General features: G+C 45.2%; 1 protein-coding gene across 1 annotated transcript; it reads right to left on the bottom strand.

Annotated features, from left to right (window-relative positions):
- Window positions 1-966: 966 nt before the first annotated feature.
- On the bottom strand, window positions 967-13,075 carry LOC124146157 (putative defense protein Hdd11). The gene is made up of 5 exons (XM_046516307.2): window positions 12,997-13,075; window positions 5,220-5,406; window positions 4,065-4,219; window positions 1,725-1,816; window positions 967-1,412 (listed from the first exon to the last, which is right to left on the bottom strand). Exons 2-5 carry the CDS (start codon window positions 5,404-5,406, stop codon window positions 1,166-1,168), a joined length of 681 nt encoding a protein of 226 aa, XP_046372263.2. The 5' UTR covers window positions 12,997-13,075; the 3' UTR covers window positions 967-1,165.
- Between the last annotated feature and the right edge of the window lie 717 nt (window positions 13,076-13,792).

Genomic DNA, 13,792 nt, shown 5'->3' on the forward strand with positions numbered 1-13,792 from the left:
ACCTCAAAAGTTGTGAACAGTACACAGGGCTGGAGCTGCAGGCATATCGCTTGAAATAAAGGGAAAGTTCACTATTGGAAAGTTGAAGTAACCCCCTCGTCATACAGAAATGTTGAGAGTTTTGTGTCACTCCGAATCTTTATGCATAGATCTAAATATTAAAATGATGTGGTAGTTTCACTGGACTCTAGTTCAGCTGGGTAAATCAGTGGAAGGGAAGTGGCTATTTGACTGTTGTCAGATAATCGATATACCTGAAGCGTAAATTCCCTTGTTTTCATTTTGCTAACCCGAGCAGAAATTCCGATTCATATGCATTACGAAACAGATCAGCAAGGAGGGAGCACAGCTGGTGCCCATGGGGATGCATTCTATGTGTAAAATGTCTAATCCCCAAATTATACATAATGTTGGAGCGTTCGCTCGTCACGCCCAAGACCCGGGTTCAATTCCCGACATGGGTACAATGTGTGAAGCCCATTTCTGGTGTCCCCTGCCGTGATATTGCTGGAATATTGCTAAAAGCGTCGTAAAACTATACTCACTCACTCACGTAGATGTTATCAATGAGGAAGTCCAGCATTTCACATATTCTCGGTGAACTTCAGTTGACTTTGCTTTCGTTTTCGACAAATTGTTCTGAACTGACAACATCTATACGTTTAGTAAAACAAAATGTCCAGTGGAACAAGGTATGAAACGTTTCCTGAAATTCGTCGGGTGACATTGTGAAAAATCAATTTTTTGACATAATTAAACTGTGTTCTTTTCTGAGTATGCAAAACTTGAATCAAATCCTTTGACCTATTGAAAATCCAAATGGTATAAATTCCACTTGTCTCAAATACTTTCTTTGAATATAAAGAAAGTCCTTACTTGATTATGTTAAGGATTCTGCTAAGTCTTTGAGATGGATATTATTGTTATGAAGATGTTTATTGATTTTAAAACACGTCTAATGCATCATTGTATTTATTGCCAAAAAGGTACATAATATTCAGTGCATCAAGCAGGTGCCAGTACTTCAAGATGTCTGAAAGAAAACAAACTATAAAATGACAGTAAAACGTCAGTTATATTATATATGACACTACCCTATCTTCTTGTTTGAAACTAATTTGGATCCAGCTGGGTCTTCGCTTTGTTCAGTATATGCTACGTGTATTTAGAATAGAAGACGACAGTACGTGAGGAGCCCCAGTGTCGGGCCTAGTGCAGTAGCGGCAGGGGAGGGCGAGGCTGACGTGCTACATGTAGTTGCTGGCGGTCGGGTCGTCCCGGGGCTGGTCGGCCGGGGACGTATAGCGGCTGCGGGTGTGGAACCACCAGCTCCTAACGGCACTGACTTGGCGTTCATTGTCTGGGAAACAACATTACCCCACCACCGTGTGCTATCTTGAACAAACGTCGCTCTGAAAAGGACACAGAAAGTTAATAGATATAATATTTGACAGATTTCATCAAACATTCTTTCTAATGCAAAAATGTGTATTGATTGAGACGAATTGTTCATTGTATGTAATAAAAACTAGACAAAACGTGCCTTTTTTATGTGTCGATGACAATGTATGTTTGTTTATTTGTTGTTTAACGCCACACTAGGCAATATTTCAGCTTTATCACGGCGGTCTGTCGAAGCCTTTGACCCTCAGCGGTATCACTTATTGTGATGGCCGTTGTTGATAATGCAAATGTTGGTTGTAAGGGAAGTCCTACACCCTCACCGCATGATAACGACGTCCGCGAAACCAGCAGGCGGCGTCCATGTGAAAGTGACACTTGTCTTGGGATTTGTGGTTGATGATGTAATGACTGCCTGGAAGCAGAAAAGTTAACTCATAATTGTTGGAACTCAAGCACAACATGAGCAGATGTAAGACCTACACCCATACACCTGCAGCTGTGACATGGTCCTCTGACTATGGGCAGATGTAAGAACTACACTCATACACCTGCAGCTGTGACCTGTACCTTGACTACATGGGCTTGTGTAAGATCTACGCACATACACCTGCAGCTGTGACTGTACCCTGACTACATGGGTAGATATAAGAACTACGCCCATAGACCTGCAGCTGTGACCTGTACCCTGACTACATGGGTAGATATGAGAACTACGCCCATACACCTGCAGCTGTGACTGTACCCTGACTACATGGGTAGATATTAGAACTACGCCCATAGACCTGCAGCTGTGACCTGTACCCTGACTACATGGTTAGATATAAGAACTACGCCCATAGACCTGCAGCTGTGACCTGTACCCTGACTACATGGGTAGATATAAGAACTACGCCCATATACCTGCAGCTGTGACCTGTTACCTGACTACATGGGTAGATATAAGAACTACGCCCATAGACCTGCAGCTGTGACCTGTACCCTGACTACATGGGTAGATATAAGAACTACGCCCATAGACCTGCAGCTGTGACCTGTACCCTGACCACATGGGCGGGTTAAAGAACTACACCCATACACCTGCAGCTGTGACCTGTCCCCTGACTACATGGGCAGGTGGAAGAACTACGCCCATACACCTGAAGCTATGAGCTGTATCCTGACTACATGGGCAGATGTAAGACCTACACCCATACACCTGCAGCTGTGACCTGTCCCCTGACTACATGGGCTGGTGTAAGAACTACACCCATGCACCTGCAGCTGAGGTCTGTCCTCTGACTACATGGGCAGGTGTAAGAACTACACCCATACACCTGCAGCTGTGACCTGTCCCCTGACTACATGGGCAGGTGGAAGAACTACGCCCATACACCTGAAGCTATGAGCTGTATCCTGACTACATAGGCAGATGTAAGACCTACACCCATACACCTGCAGCTGTGACCTGTCCCCTGACTACATGGGCTGGTGTAAGAACTACACCCATGCACCTGCAGCTGTGACCTGTCCCTTGACTACATGGGCTGGTGTAAGAACTACGCCCATACACCTGCAGCTGTGACCTGTCCCCTGACTACATGGGCAGGTGGAAGAACAACGCCCATACACCTGAAGCTATGAGCTGTATCCTGACTACATAGGCAGATGTAAGACCTACACCCATACACCTGCAGCTGTGACCTGTCCCCTGACTACATGGGCTGGTGTAAGAACTGCACCCATGCACCTGCAGCTGAGGCCTGTCCCTTGACTACATGGGCTGGTGTAAGAACTACGCCCATACACCTGCAGCTGCCCGCTGACTTCGAAGAATGGCAAGTGAAATAACTACACACACAGGTTTCAAGTTTTACACCTAGTTTCGCCCAGGGACATCCGCTAAACGGAGAGATTTGAACAAAACGTATATCCCATTTAATGTGATGATTGTGTAGCTCAGGTGACTGAAAACAGAAATATAACATTTATAAGAAATCTTTCTTTTAAACAATACAAATACTGCTTCCTCAACACAGCCTTCAACTGGGTGGCTATGACAGTGGTTTGACATTTAGTATGTTCTCAGAGCGTAGTTTTAGTGCGACGATTTTACATATTTTTCGTAATTTTTAGTTAAGCACGTGCCTGGAGATATTTGCGTTACTGATAATGCGAGTGAGTGATTAGTGTTAGCACTGATTTTAGCACTATTCCGAGTTTGTCACGTTGGGGAGCATCAAGAATGGGCTTCACACATAATATCAAAGAATCAGACCGGGCCTTCGTTGTGGCGAGTGCTGTAACCCACAGCATAAGGAACGTGTAATGTGTATGGACCAATACACCTACAGCTAAAACACAAGAAAAAACAACAAGAGAGGAAGTGGGGTTAAGTAATTCTACCAATAGAAATGTGTACTTGTAGGCAAAAGTCGGTAGGTGATCGTTGTTTTATCGTCGAAGTCCTAAATATGCCGGTTATATCACGGCGCCCTGTAAGTAATTGAGTCTAGAACCCGATAAAGCAATGGTTCATATCATGAGCAAACGTCCCACTGGGGCACAACGACACTCAATGAACCAAGTCACAAAGTCTGTCCATCCGACCCTTTAGTCTTCTCAAGCTGGGCACGCTGCTGGGGACCATGAATATGCAGGAAAAGAGGACGTTATGCATATACCATTGTCTCAAAACAGCCGAGTATCTCACTGGGGGATTGGCCGGCAGGAATGGTGAATGTCCCAACAGGCACCGTCAGGTTTGCACAGGTGAGACATCTTGCTTGTAGAAGTAACTCCGTGAATGTGGTCGAGGCATCCGTTGACGAAAGTACCACTGAAATGATAACATCGACAAATAGATTATGGCGACATACTTATGCCATGGCGGTGGTTAACATGAGAATCTGAGAGAGTCAGCGTGTGTGGTGTAACGTTACTGTCAGCAATTTTATGTTATATCAACTTGCGATCAGCCAAGTCCCAGAGCCTGACTGACGATACACATTTCTGTCGGCTCGTAGGACAAGCATGGGGTATTGGGGACCTGTTCTGACCAGAGATTATGAGGTATTGGGGACCTGTTCTGATCAGAGATTATGAGGTATTGGGGAACTGTCGTCCTGGCCATAATCCCCACAAGGAGACAATCATGAGGTATTGGGGACCACAAACGAATGAGGAACTAGGGACCTACTCTGACGACAGACTATGAGGCATTGGGGACCTGTTTTGATCAGAATCCCCACAAGGAGACAAGCATGAAGTAGTGGGGACCTGTTATGACCAGGATCCCTTAACTGGAAGACACGTATGAAATTCTGGGGATCTACTCTGACTACGAATCCCCACAGGGACACAAGCTGCAGCTATTGGGGACCTACTTTTACCAGAATCCCATAAGGAGTGTTGAACTGGATACTGACTCTGACCACGAATCCTCACAGGGAGACAAGCATGAGGAAGTGGAGATTTAGTCTTTCCACGAACCCCCACAGCGAGACAAGCAGCAGGTACTCGGGGCCTACTCTGATCAGAATCCAGATAAGGAGAGACGCACGAGGTACTGGGGACCTACTCTGACCACAAATCTATACAAAGTAGAAACACTAAGTAGTTACAGTAGCAATGTGTTTATTCTTACATCAGTTTGTGTGAAGCAATTGGTGGTGTAACCACGATTGCTGAAATTATAATTATGATACTTCTGCTCTTGCATCTAACAATGCTCTCCTATTTGTACGCCTCTACGAACGAGTCTGTTACCGTGTCATCACTGCAATCTAATTTTAATGACCAATACTAGAAAACAGATTGAGTGTTTTTTTAAGCCACACCATCAACGGGTACGCCATCTTCATACTCCGTGGTTGATACCGACACACGGTAGGGTGGTAGGGAGGTCTGCTCGGTCGCCGTCAGGCCAGCTGGCACCATATTTTCACAACTTCTCAGGTCGAACACATTTGCTCTCGTGCCGAGGACGAGGACGCTGATTCCGAAGATAATTATACAAGGCTTCATCTGAGATAGAAATAAGTATCCGCAATAATCAAATTTAAAGATAACTTTGTGGCACTGGGAACCGAATCAACGCAGAGTTAGTAAAACTGCATCAATGTATAAATATAATTAGGGACAAATTTCAACGTTTGATACCTTGAAACAGTATGACGATGACGTGGGTTTGATGAATACATATTTCATGTAAATATGTTCAGATATATTTCTAGATTGCCGACCACAAGAAAGTTTACATTGTTAGATTGTAAACATGTTCTAAATCATTATCTAAAGGAAACTGAACATACTCTCTCTCTCTTCGAAGACTATTTTGAAATAAATGTTCTTGAATTTTGTGTAAAACAGTTCTTTGCTGATAGGTAAAGATAAAAAATAAAAAAAAGGGGGGGGGGGGGGGGGGGGGGGGGAGGCACGAGTTCTCATCATCCGTGGACATTTGTGTGGATGTCATGACGTTATTATGTTTGATGGGACACCACTAGCTTGTCACGTTGCAATCGACCCTGTTCGCAGATTGAGTTACAATGCTGTAAGTCTGTCACAGGATAGTCATTGGCACACACCAACATATCATAAAACACAAATCAAGTGATTATAACTCGTCAACTCGTAAAGACAAATGTGTCACTAGTGAGGTGTACGGGATTGTACCAGCTGAACGTTCGACAAGCCCATTCAGCTCATACAATCCCCTAAACCCTTTGGTGATAAACGCATCTCATATGATACGTTGGGGGCACTGGTGGCCGATTTGACTGAGGCGCCGGAATTTACAGGGCAGGGTTGTGTGGTGAGGTGAGGTGTGGTGAGGTGAGGTGAGGTGTGGTGAGGTGAGGTGAGGTGAGGTGAGGTGAGATGAGGTGAGGTGAGGTGAAGTGAGGTGAAATGGGGTTTAACGTTGCGTTCAAGATTATTGCACTTATATAGCGACGTGGATGCACGTGTTCGTGTGTGGCTGCTTGTACTCGTCCGGACTAATACCGATTTCATTGTGCTAGTACACTGAGATACCATGACGCAGTTTCACATTAATGTCATACTCAGACACAGTATATTGATTTCGAGTTTTAGCCCCTTAATGCCGAGCGCCATGCAGGGAAACAACAAGTACCATGTAGCATTGTGTGATTTCAGTCCCATCATAGTGTCAGGACCCTGTAGCATTGGGTGATTTCAGTCCCATCATAGAGTCATGGCCCTGTAGCATTGTGTGATTTCAGCCCCATCATAGTGTCAGGACCCTGTAGCATTGGGTGATTTCAGTCCCATCATTGTGTCAGGACCCTGTAGCATTGGGTGATTCAGCCCCAACATAAAGTCATGGCCCTGTAGCATTGGGTGATTTCAGCCCCATCATAGAGTCAGGACCCTGTAGCATTGGGTGATTTCAGTCCCATCATAGAGTCATGGCCCTGTAACATTGGGTGATTTCAGTCCCATCATAGAGTCATGGCCCTGTAGCATTTGGTGATTTCAGTCCCATCATAGTGTCAGGACCCTGTAGCATTGGGTGATTTCAGTCCCATCATAGTGTCAGGACCCTGTAGCATTGGGTGATTTCAGTCCCATCATAGAGTCATGGCCCTGTAGCATTGTGTGATTTCAGCCCCATCATAGTGTCAGGACCCTGTAGCATTGGGTGATTTCAGTCCCATCATTGTGTCAGGACCCTGTAGCATTGGGTGATTCAGCCCCAACATAAAGTCATGGCCCTGTAGCATTGGGTGATTTCAGCCCCATCATAGAGTCAGGACCCTGTAGCATTGGGTGATTTCAGTCCCATCATAGAGTCATGGCCCTGTAACATTGGGTGATTTCAGTCCCATCATAGAGTCATGGCCCTGTAGCATTTGGTGATTTCAGTCCCATCATAGTGTCAGGACCCTGTAGCATTGGGTGATTCAGTTCCATCATAGTGTCATGGCCCTGTAGCATTTTGTGACTTTAGTCCCATCATAGAGTCATGGCCCTGTAACATTGGGTGATTTCAGTCCCATCATAGTGTCAGGACCCTGTAGCATTGGTTGCTTTCAGTCCCATCATAGTGTCATGGCCCTGTAGCATTGTGTGATTTCAGTCCCATCATAGTGTCAGGACCCTGTAGCATTGGGTGATTTCGGTCCCATCATAGTGTCATGACCCTGTAACATTGGGTGATTTCAGTCCCATCAAAGAGTCATGGCCCTGTAGCATTTGGTGATTTCAGCCCAATCATGGCCCTGTAACATTGTGTGATTTCAGCCCCATCATAGTGTCAGGACCCTATAACATTGTGTGATTTCAGTCCCATCATAGAGCCCTGGCCCTGTAACATCGGGTGATTTCAGACCCATCATAGTGTCAGGACCCTTTAGCATTGGGTGATCTCAGTCCCATCATAGTGTCATGGCCCTGTAGCATTGTGTGATTTCAGTCCCATCATAGTGTCATGGCCCTGTAACATTGGGTGATTTCAGTCCCATCATAGTGTCAGTACCCTTTAGCATTGGGTGATTCAGTCCCATCATTGTGTCAGGACCCTGTAGCATTGGGTGATTCTGCCCCAACATAAAGTCATGGCTCTGTAGCATTGGGTGATTTCAGCCCCATCATAGAGTCGTGGCCCTGTAGCATTGGGTGATTTCAGTCTCACCATAGTGTCAGGACCCTGTAGCATTGGGTGATTTCAATCCCATCATAGAGTCATGGCCCTGTAGCATTGTGTGATTTCAGCCCCATCATAGTGTCAGGACTCTGTAGCATTTGGTGATTTCAGTCCCATCATAGAGTCAGGACCCTGTAGCATTTGGTGATTTCAGTCCCATCATAGTGTCATGACCCTGTAGCATTGGGTGATTTCAGTCCCTTCATAGTGTCATGGCCCTGTAGCATTTGGTGATTTCAGTCCCATCAAAGAGTCATGGCCTTGTAACATTGGGTGATTTCAGTCCCATCATAGAGTCAGGACCCTGTAACATTGGGTTATTTCAGTCCCATCATAGAGTCATGGCCCTGTAGCATTGGGTGATTTCAACTCTTCATAGTGTCATGGCCCTGTAGCATTCGGTGATTTCAGTCCCATCATAGTGTCAGGACCCTGTAGCATTGTGTGATTTCAGTCCCCATCATAGAGTCATGGCCCTGTAACATTGGGTGATTTCAGCTCCATGAGATAGTCATGTCCCTGTAGCATTGGGTGATTTCAGTCCCATCATAGTGTCATGGCCCTGTAGCATTGGGTGATTCAGTTCCATCATAGTGTCATGGCCCTGTAGCATTTTGTCATTTTAGTCCCATCATAGAGTCATGGCCCTGTAACATTGGGTGATTTCAGTCCCATAATAGTGTCAGGGCCCTGTAGCATTGGTTGATTTCAGTCCCATCATAGAGTCATGGCCCTGTAGCATTGGGTGATTTCAGTCCCATCATAGAGTCATGGCCCTGTAGCATTCGTTGATTTCAGTCCCATCATAGAGCCCTGGCCCTGTAACATCGGGTGATTTCAGTCCCATCATAGTGTCAGGACCCTGTAGCATTGGGTGATCTCAGTCTAATTACAGTGTCAGGATCCTGTAGTATTGGTTGATTTCAGTTCCATCATAGTGTCAGGACCCTGTAACATTGGGTGATTTCAGTCCCATCATAGAGTCATGGCCCTTTAGCATTCGGTGATTTCAGTTCCATCATAGTGTCAGGACCCTGTAACATTGGGTGATTTCAGTCCCATCATAGAGTCATGGCCCTGTAGCATTGAGTGATTTCAGTCCCATCATAGAGTCAGGACCCTGTAGCATTGGGTGATTTCAGTCCAATCATAGATTCAGGACCCTGTAGCATTGGGTGATTTCAGTCCCATCATAGTGTCATGGCCCTGTAGGATTGGGTGATTTCAGTCCCATCATAGAGTCATGGCCCTGTAGCATTGGATGATTTCAGTCCCATCATAGAGTCATGGCCCTGTAGCATTGGGTGATTTCAGTCCCATCATAGAGTCATGGCCCTGTAGCATCTGGTGATTTCAGTCCAATCATAGAGTCATGGCCCTGTAGCATTGTGTGATTTCAGCCCCATCATGGCCCTGTAGCATTGTGTGATTTCAGCCCCATCATAGTGTCAGGACCCTTTAGCATTGGGTGATTTCAGTCCCATCATAGTGTCAGGATCCTGTAACATTTGATGATTTCAATCCCATCATAGAGTCATGGCCCTGTAGCATTGGGTGATTTCAGTCCCATCATAGAGTCATGGCCCTGTAACATCGGGTGATTTCAGTCCCATCATAGTGTCAGGACTCTGTAGCATTTGGTGATTTCAGTCCCATCATAGAGTCAGGACCCTGTAGCATTTGGTGATTTCAGTCCCATCATAGTGTCATGACCCTGTAGCATTGGGTGATTTCAGTCCCTTCATAGTGTCATGGCCCTGTAGCATTTGGTGATTTCAGTCCCATCAAAGAGTCATGGCCTTGTAACATTGGGTGATTTCAGTCCCATCATAGAGTCAGGACCCTGTAGCATTGGGTGATTTCAGTCCCATCATAGAGTCATGGCCCTGTAACATCGGGTGATTTCAGTCCCATCATAGTGTCAGGACCCTGTAGCATTTGGTGATTTCAGTCCCATCATAGTGTCATGACCCTGTAGCATTGGTTGCTTTCAGTCCCATCATAGAGTCATGGCCCTGTAGCATTGGGTGATTTCAGTCCCTTCATAGTGTCATGGCCCTGTAGCATTTGGTGATTTCAGTCCCATCATCGAGTCATGGCCTTGTAACATTGGGTGATTTCAGTCCCATCATAGAGTCAGGACCCTGTAGCATTGGTTGATTTCAGTCCCATCATAGTGTCAGGACCCTGTAGCATTGGGTGATTTCAGTCCCCATCATAGAGTCATGGCCCTGTAACATTGGGTGATTTCAGCCCCATGAGATAGTCATGTCCCTGTAGCATTGGGTGATTTCAGTCCCATCATAGTGTCATGGCCCTGTAGCATTGGGTGATTCAGTTCCATCATAGTGTCATGGCCCTGTAGCATTTTGTCATTTTAGTCCCATCATAGAGTCATGGCCCTGTAACATTGGGTGATTTCAGTCCCATAATAGTGTCAGGGCCCTGTAGCATTGGTTGATTTCAGTCCCATCATAGAGTCATGGCCCTGTAGCATTGGGTGCTTTCAGTCCCATCATAGAGTCATGGCCCTGTAGCATTCGTTGATTTCAGTCCCATCATAGAGCCCTGGCCCTGTAACATCGGGTGATTTCAGTCCCATCATAGTGTCAGGACCCTGTAGCATTGGGTGATCTCAGTCCAATTACAGTGTCAGGATCCTGTAGTATTGGTTGATTTCAGTTCCATCATAGTGTCAGGACCCTGTAACATTGGGTGATTTCAGTCCCATCATAGAGTCATGGCCCTTTAGCATTCGGTGATTTCAGTCCCATCAAAGAGTCATGGCCCTGTAACATTGGGTGATTTCAGCCCCATCATAGTGTCATGGCCCTGTAGCATTGAGTGATTTCAGTCCCATCATAGAGTCAGGACCCTGTAGCATTGGGTGATTTCAGTCCAATCATAGATTCAGGACCCTGTAGCATTGGGTGATTTCAGTCCCATCATAGTGTCATGGCCCTGTAGGATTGGGTGATTTCAGTCCAATCATAGAGTCATGGCCCTGTAGCATTGGATGATTTCAGTCCCATCATAGAGTCATGGCCCTGTAGCATTGGGTGATTTCAGTCCCATCATAGAGTCATGGCCCTGAAGCATTGGGTGATTTCAGTCCCATCATAGAGTCATGGCCCGGTAGCATTGTGTGATTTCAGCCCCATCATGGCCCTGTAGCATTGTGTGATTTCAGCCCCATCATAGTGTCAGGACCCTTTAGCATTGGGTGATTTCAGTCCCATCATAGTGTCAGGATCCTGTAACATTTGATGATTTCAATCCCATCATAGAGTCATGGCCCTGTAGCATTGGGTGATTTCAGTCCCATCATAGAGTCATGGCCCTGTAACATCGGGTGATTTCAGTCCCATCATAGTGTCAGGACCCTGTAGCATTGGGTGATCTCAATCCCATGATAGTGTCAGGATCCTGTAGCATTGGTTGATTTCAGTCCCATCATAGTGTCAGGGCCCTGTAACATTGGGTGATTTCAGTCCCATCATAGAGTCATGGCCCTGTAGCATTGGGTGATTTCAGTCCCATCAAAGACTCATGGCCCTGTAACATTTGGTGATTTCAGTCCCATCATAGAGTCTTGGCCCTGTTGCATTGGGTGATTTCAGTCCCACCATAGTGTCAGGACCCTTTAGCATTGGGAGATTTCAGTCCCATCATGGCCCTGTAACATTGTGTGATTTCAGCCCCATCATAGAGTCAGGCCCCTTTAGCACTGGGTGATTTCAGTCCCATCATCGAGTCATGGCCTTGTAATATTGGTTGATTTCAGTCCTATCATAGTGTCAGGACCCTGTAACATTGGGTTATTTCAGTCCCATCATAGAGTCAGGACCCTGTAACATATGGTGATTTCAGCCCCATCATAGTGTCAGGACCCTGTAACATTTGATGATTTCAATCCCATCATAGTGTCATGGCCTTGTAGCAATGGGTGATTTGAGTCCCATCATAGTGTCAGGACCCTGTAACATAGGGTGGTTTCAGTCCCATCATAGAGTCAGGACCCTGTAACATTGGGTGATTTCAGTCCAATCATAGAGTCATGACCCTGTAACATTTGGTGATTTCAGCCCCATCATAGTGTCACGACCCTGTAACATTGGGTGATTTCAGTCCCATCATAGAGTCATGGCCCTGTAACATTGGGTGATTTCAGTCCTATCCTAGTGTCAGGACCCTATAACATTGGGTGATTTTAGTCTCATCATAGAGTCATGGCCCTGTAACATTGGGTGATTTCATTCCCATCATAGTGTCATGGCCCTGTAGCATTGGGTGATTTCAGTCCCTTCATAGTGTCATGGCCCTGTAGCATTCGGTGGTTTCAGTCCCATCATAGTGTCAGGACCCTGTAACATTGGGTGATTTCAGTCCGAACATGAAGTCATGGCCCTGTAGTATTGGGTGATTTCAGTCCCATCATAGTGTCAGGACCCTGTAACATCGGGTGATTCAGTCCCATCATAGTGTCATGGCCCTGTAGCATTTGGTGATTTCAGTCCAAGCATAGTAACAGGACCCTGAAGCATTGGTTGATTTCAGCCACAAAAGTGTGAAAATGGATTGGTAAACAAGCGAAGTGCTTGTTGATACCGCTCCATTACACATAGGACATATTTCAATAAATACATCAATGAAGGTTAGATGTAACAAATGAAATGTAAATGCCAAGCTAGATTTGTATATATAATAAATCTATTTGCAGTTTATATTAAACAATTCATTTAACTGAAAATCTGACAGTTTTTAATATGAAGTTTTGGACAGAAATTAATGTTAGGATATAACTGCGCCTTGCTTGTTAAAAGTTCCTAAAATGTTTGCATTCCTGTCCAAAATTTTGCACACAAATGTCATAGTAGAACCATAGTGTGTACTATCGCCATCTATCATGAAAGGCGGTATTTCATTTGTTCTGAAGTCCTACATACCTTGGAAAGCTGCACCTGCAATCAGAATGCAATCTGTGGTGGAATGAACATGTCTGGCGCAATAGGCTGGCGAGATGCAGCTACAGCACGTTCGGCGCTGGTGTAACATGCAGGTTGAGGGTTCATCATGCCGTAAATAAGAAGCCACACCCACAGGATGTGTGGAGTGAATACTGTTACCTTGGGGATGCTACTTCTATCTGTTATCGTCCAGTTGTATGCTTATCATATGTTTGCCTTCAACCACACAGAATTAACAGTGAATGTATTGACGCAGCAGGACAACAACAAGTACATGTACCGTCTTTTAACGGCTTTTGGTATGACGCGGCCTGGGATCTAACTTTGTTTTAGCATATACTGTCATACGTGTATGCTGTCACCTTACACATTTCCAGCACATAAACCAGTCTATCTTCATATATTTCTTATTTGTAACATAAATGTACGAATGTCCTCATGTAACCTAATTTCTATAAATCTTATAAAGAGTGGCGAGTTTAAGGACCTCATTGTTTTCAACTACAAGTCATGATCATCGGCGCTGAATTTCTGCATTGTTGATCCGAGAAATAGTTTCTCCCACATTACAAATATTCTCCAGACATGTTTATTTGGGAGTCCATGACAGCCGTAAAATGAAGCTTGGTCTTAAGCACCCCATGCTTGTCCACTACAGGGATCGGGATGTCAGACTTGCTGACTAGGTTGATGCATGCCGTTTTGCGTCCATTGATCATCATGATGGTATCACTGAATTGACTGGAATACTGCTGTGAGCGAAACAAGAAACAAA

This window comes from Haliotis rufescens, unplaced genomic scaffold, assembly GCF_023055435.1.
Source record: "Haliotis rufescens isolate VD_foot unplaced genomic scaffold, xgHalRufe1.0.p SCAF_2, whole genome shotgun sequence".
Taxonomy (NCBI): Eukaryota; Metazoa; Mollusca; class Gastropoda; order Lepetellida; family Haliotidae; genus Haliotis; species Haliotis rufescens.

What these genes read in the sequence shown, in the direction of transcription:
- LOC124146157 (XM_046516307.2), bottom strand. Translation starts at nt 5,406, where the DNA reads ATGAAGCCTTGTATAATTATCTTCGGAATCAGCGTCCTCGTCCTCGGC. An exon ending in AGATGGCGTACCCGTTGATG is followed by an intron (nt 4,220 to 5,219) that starts GTGTGGCTTAAA and finishes TTATCATTTCAG; the next exon opens with TGGTACTTTCGTCAACGGAT. An exon ending in TCGGCTGTTTTGAGACAATG is followed by an intron (nt 1,817 to 4,064) that starts GTATATGCATAA and finishes TTCTGCTTCCAG; the next exon opens with GCAGTCATTACATCATCAAC.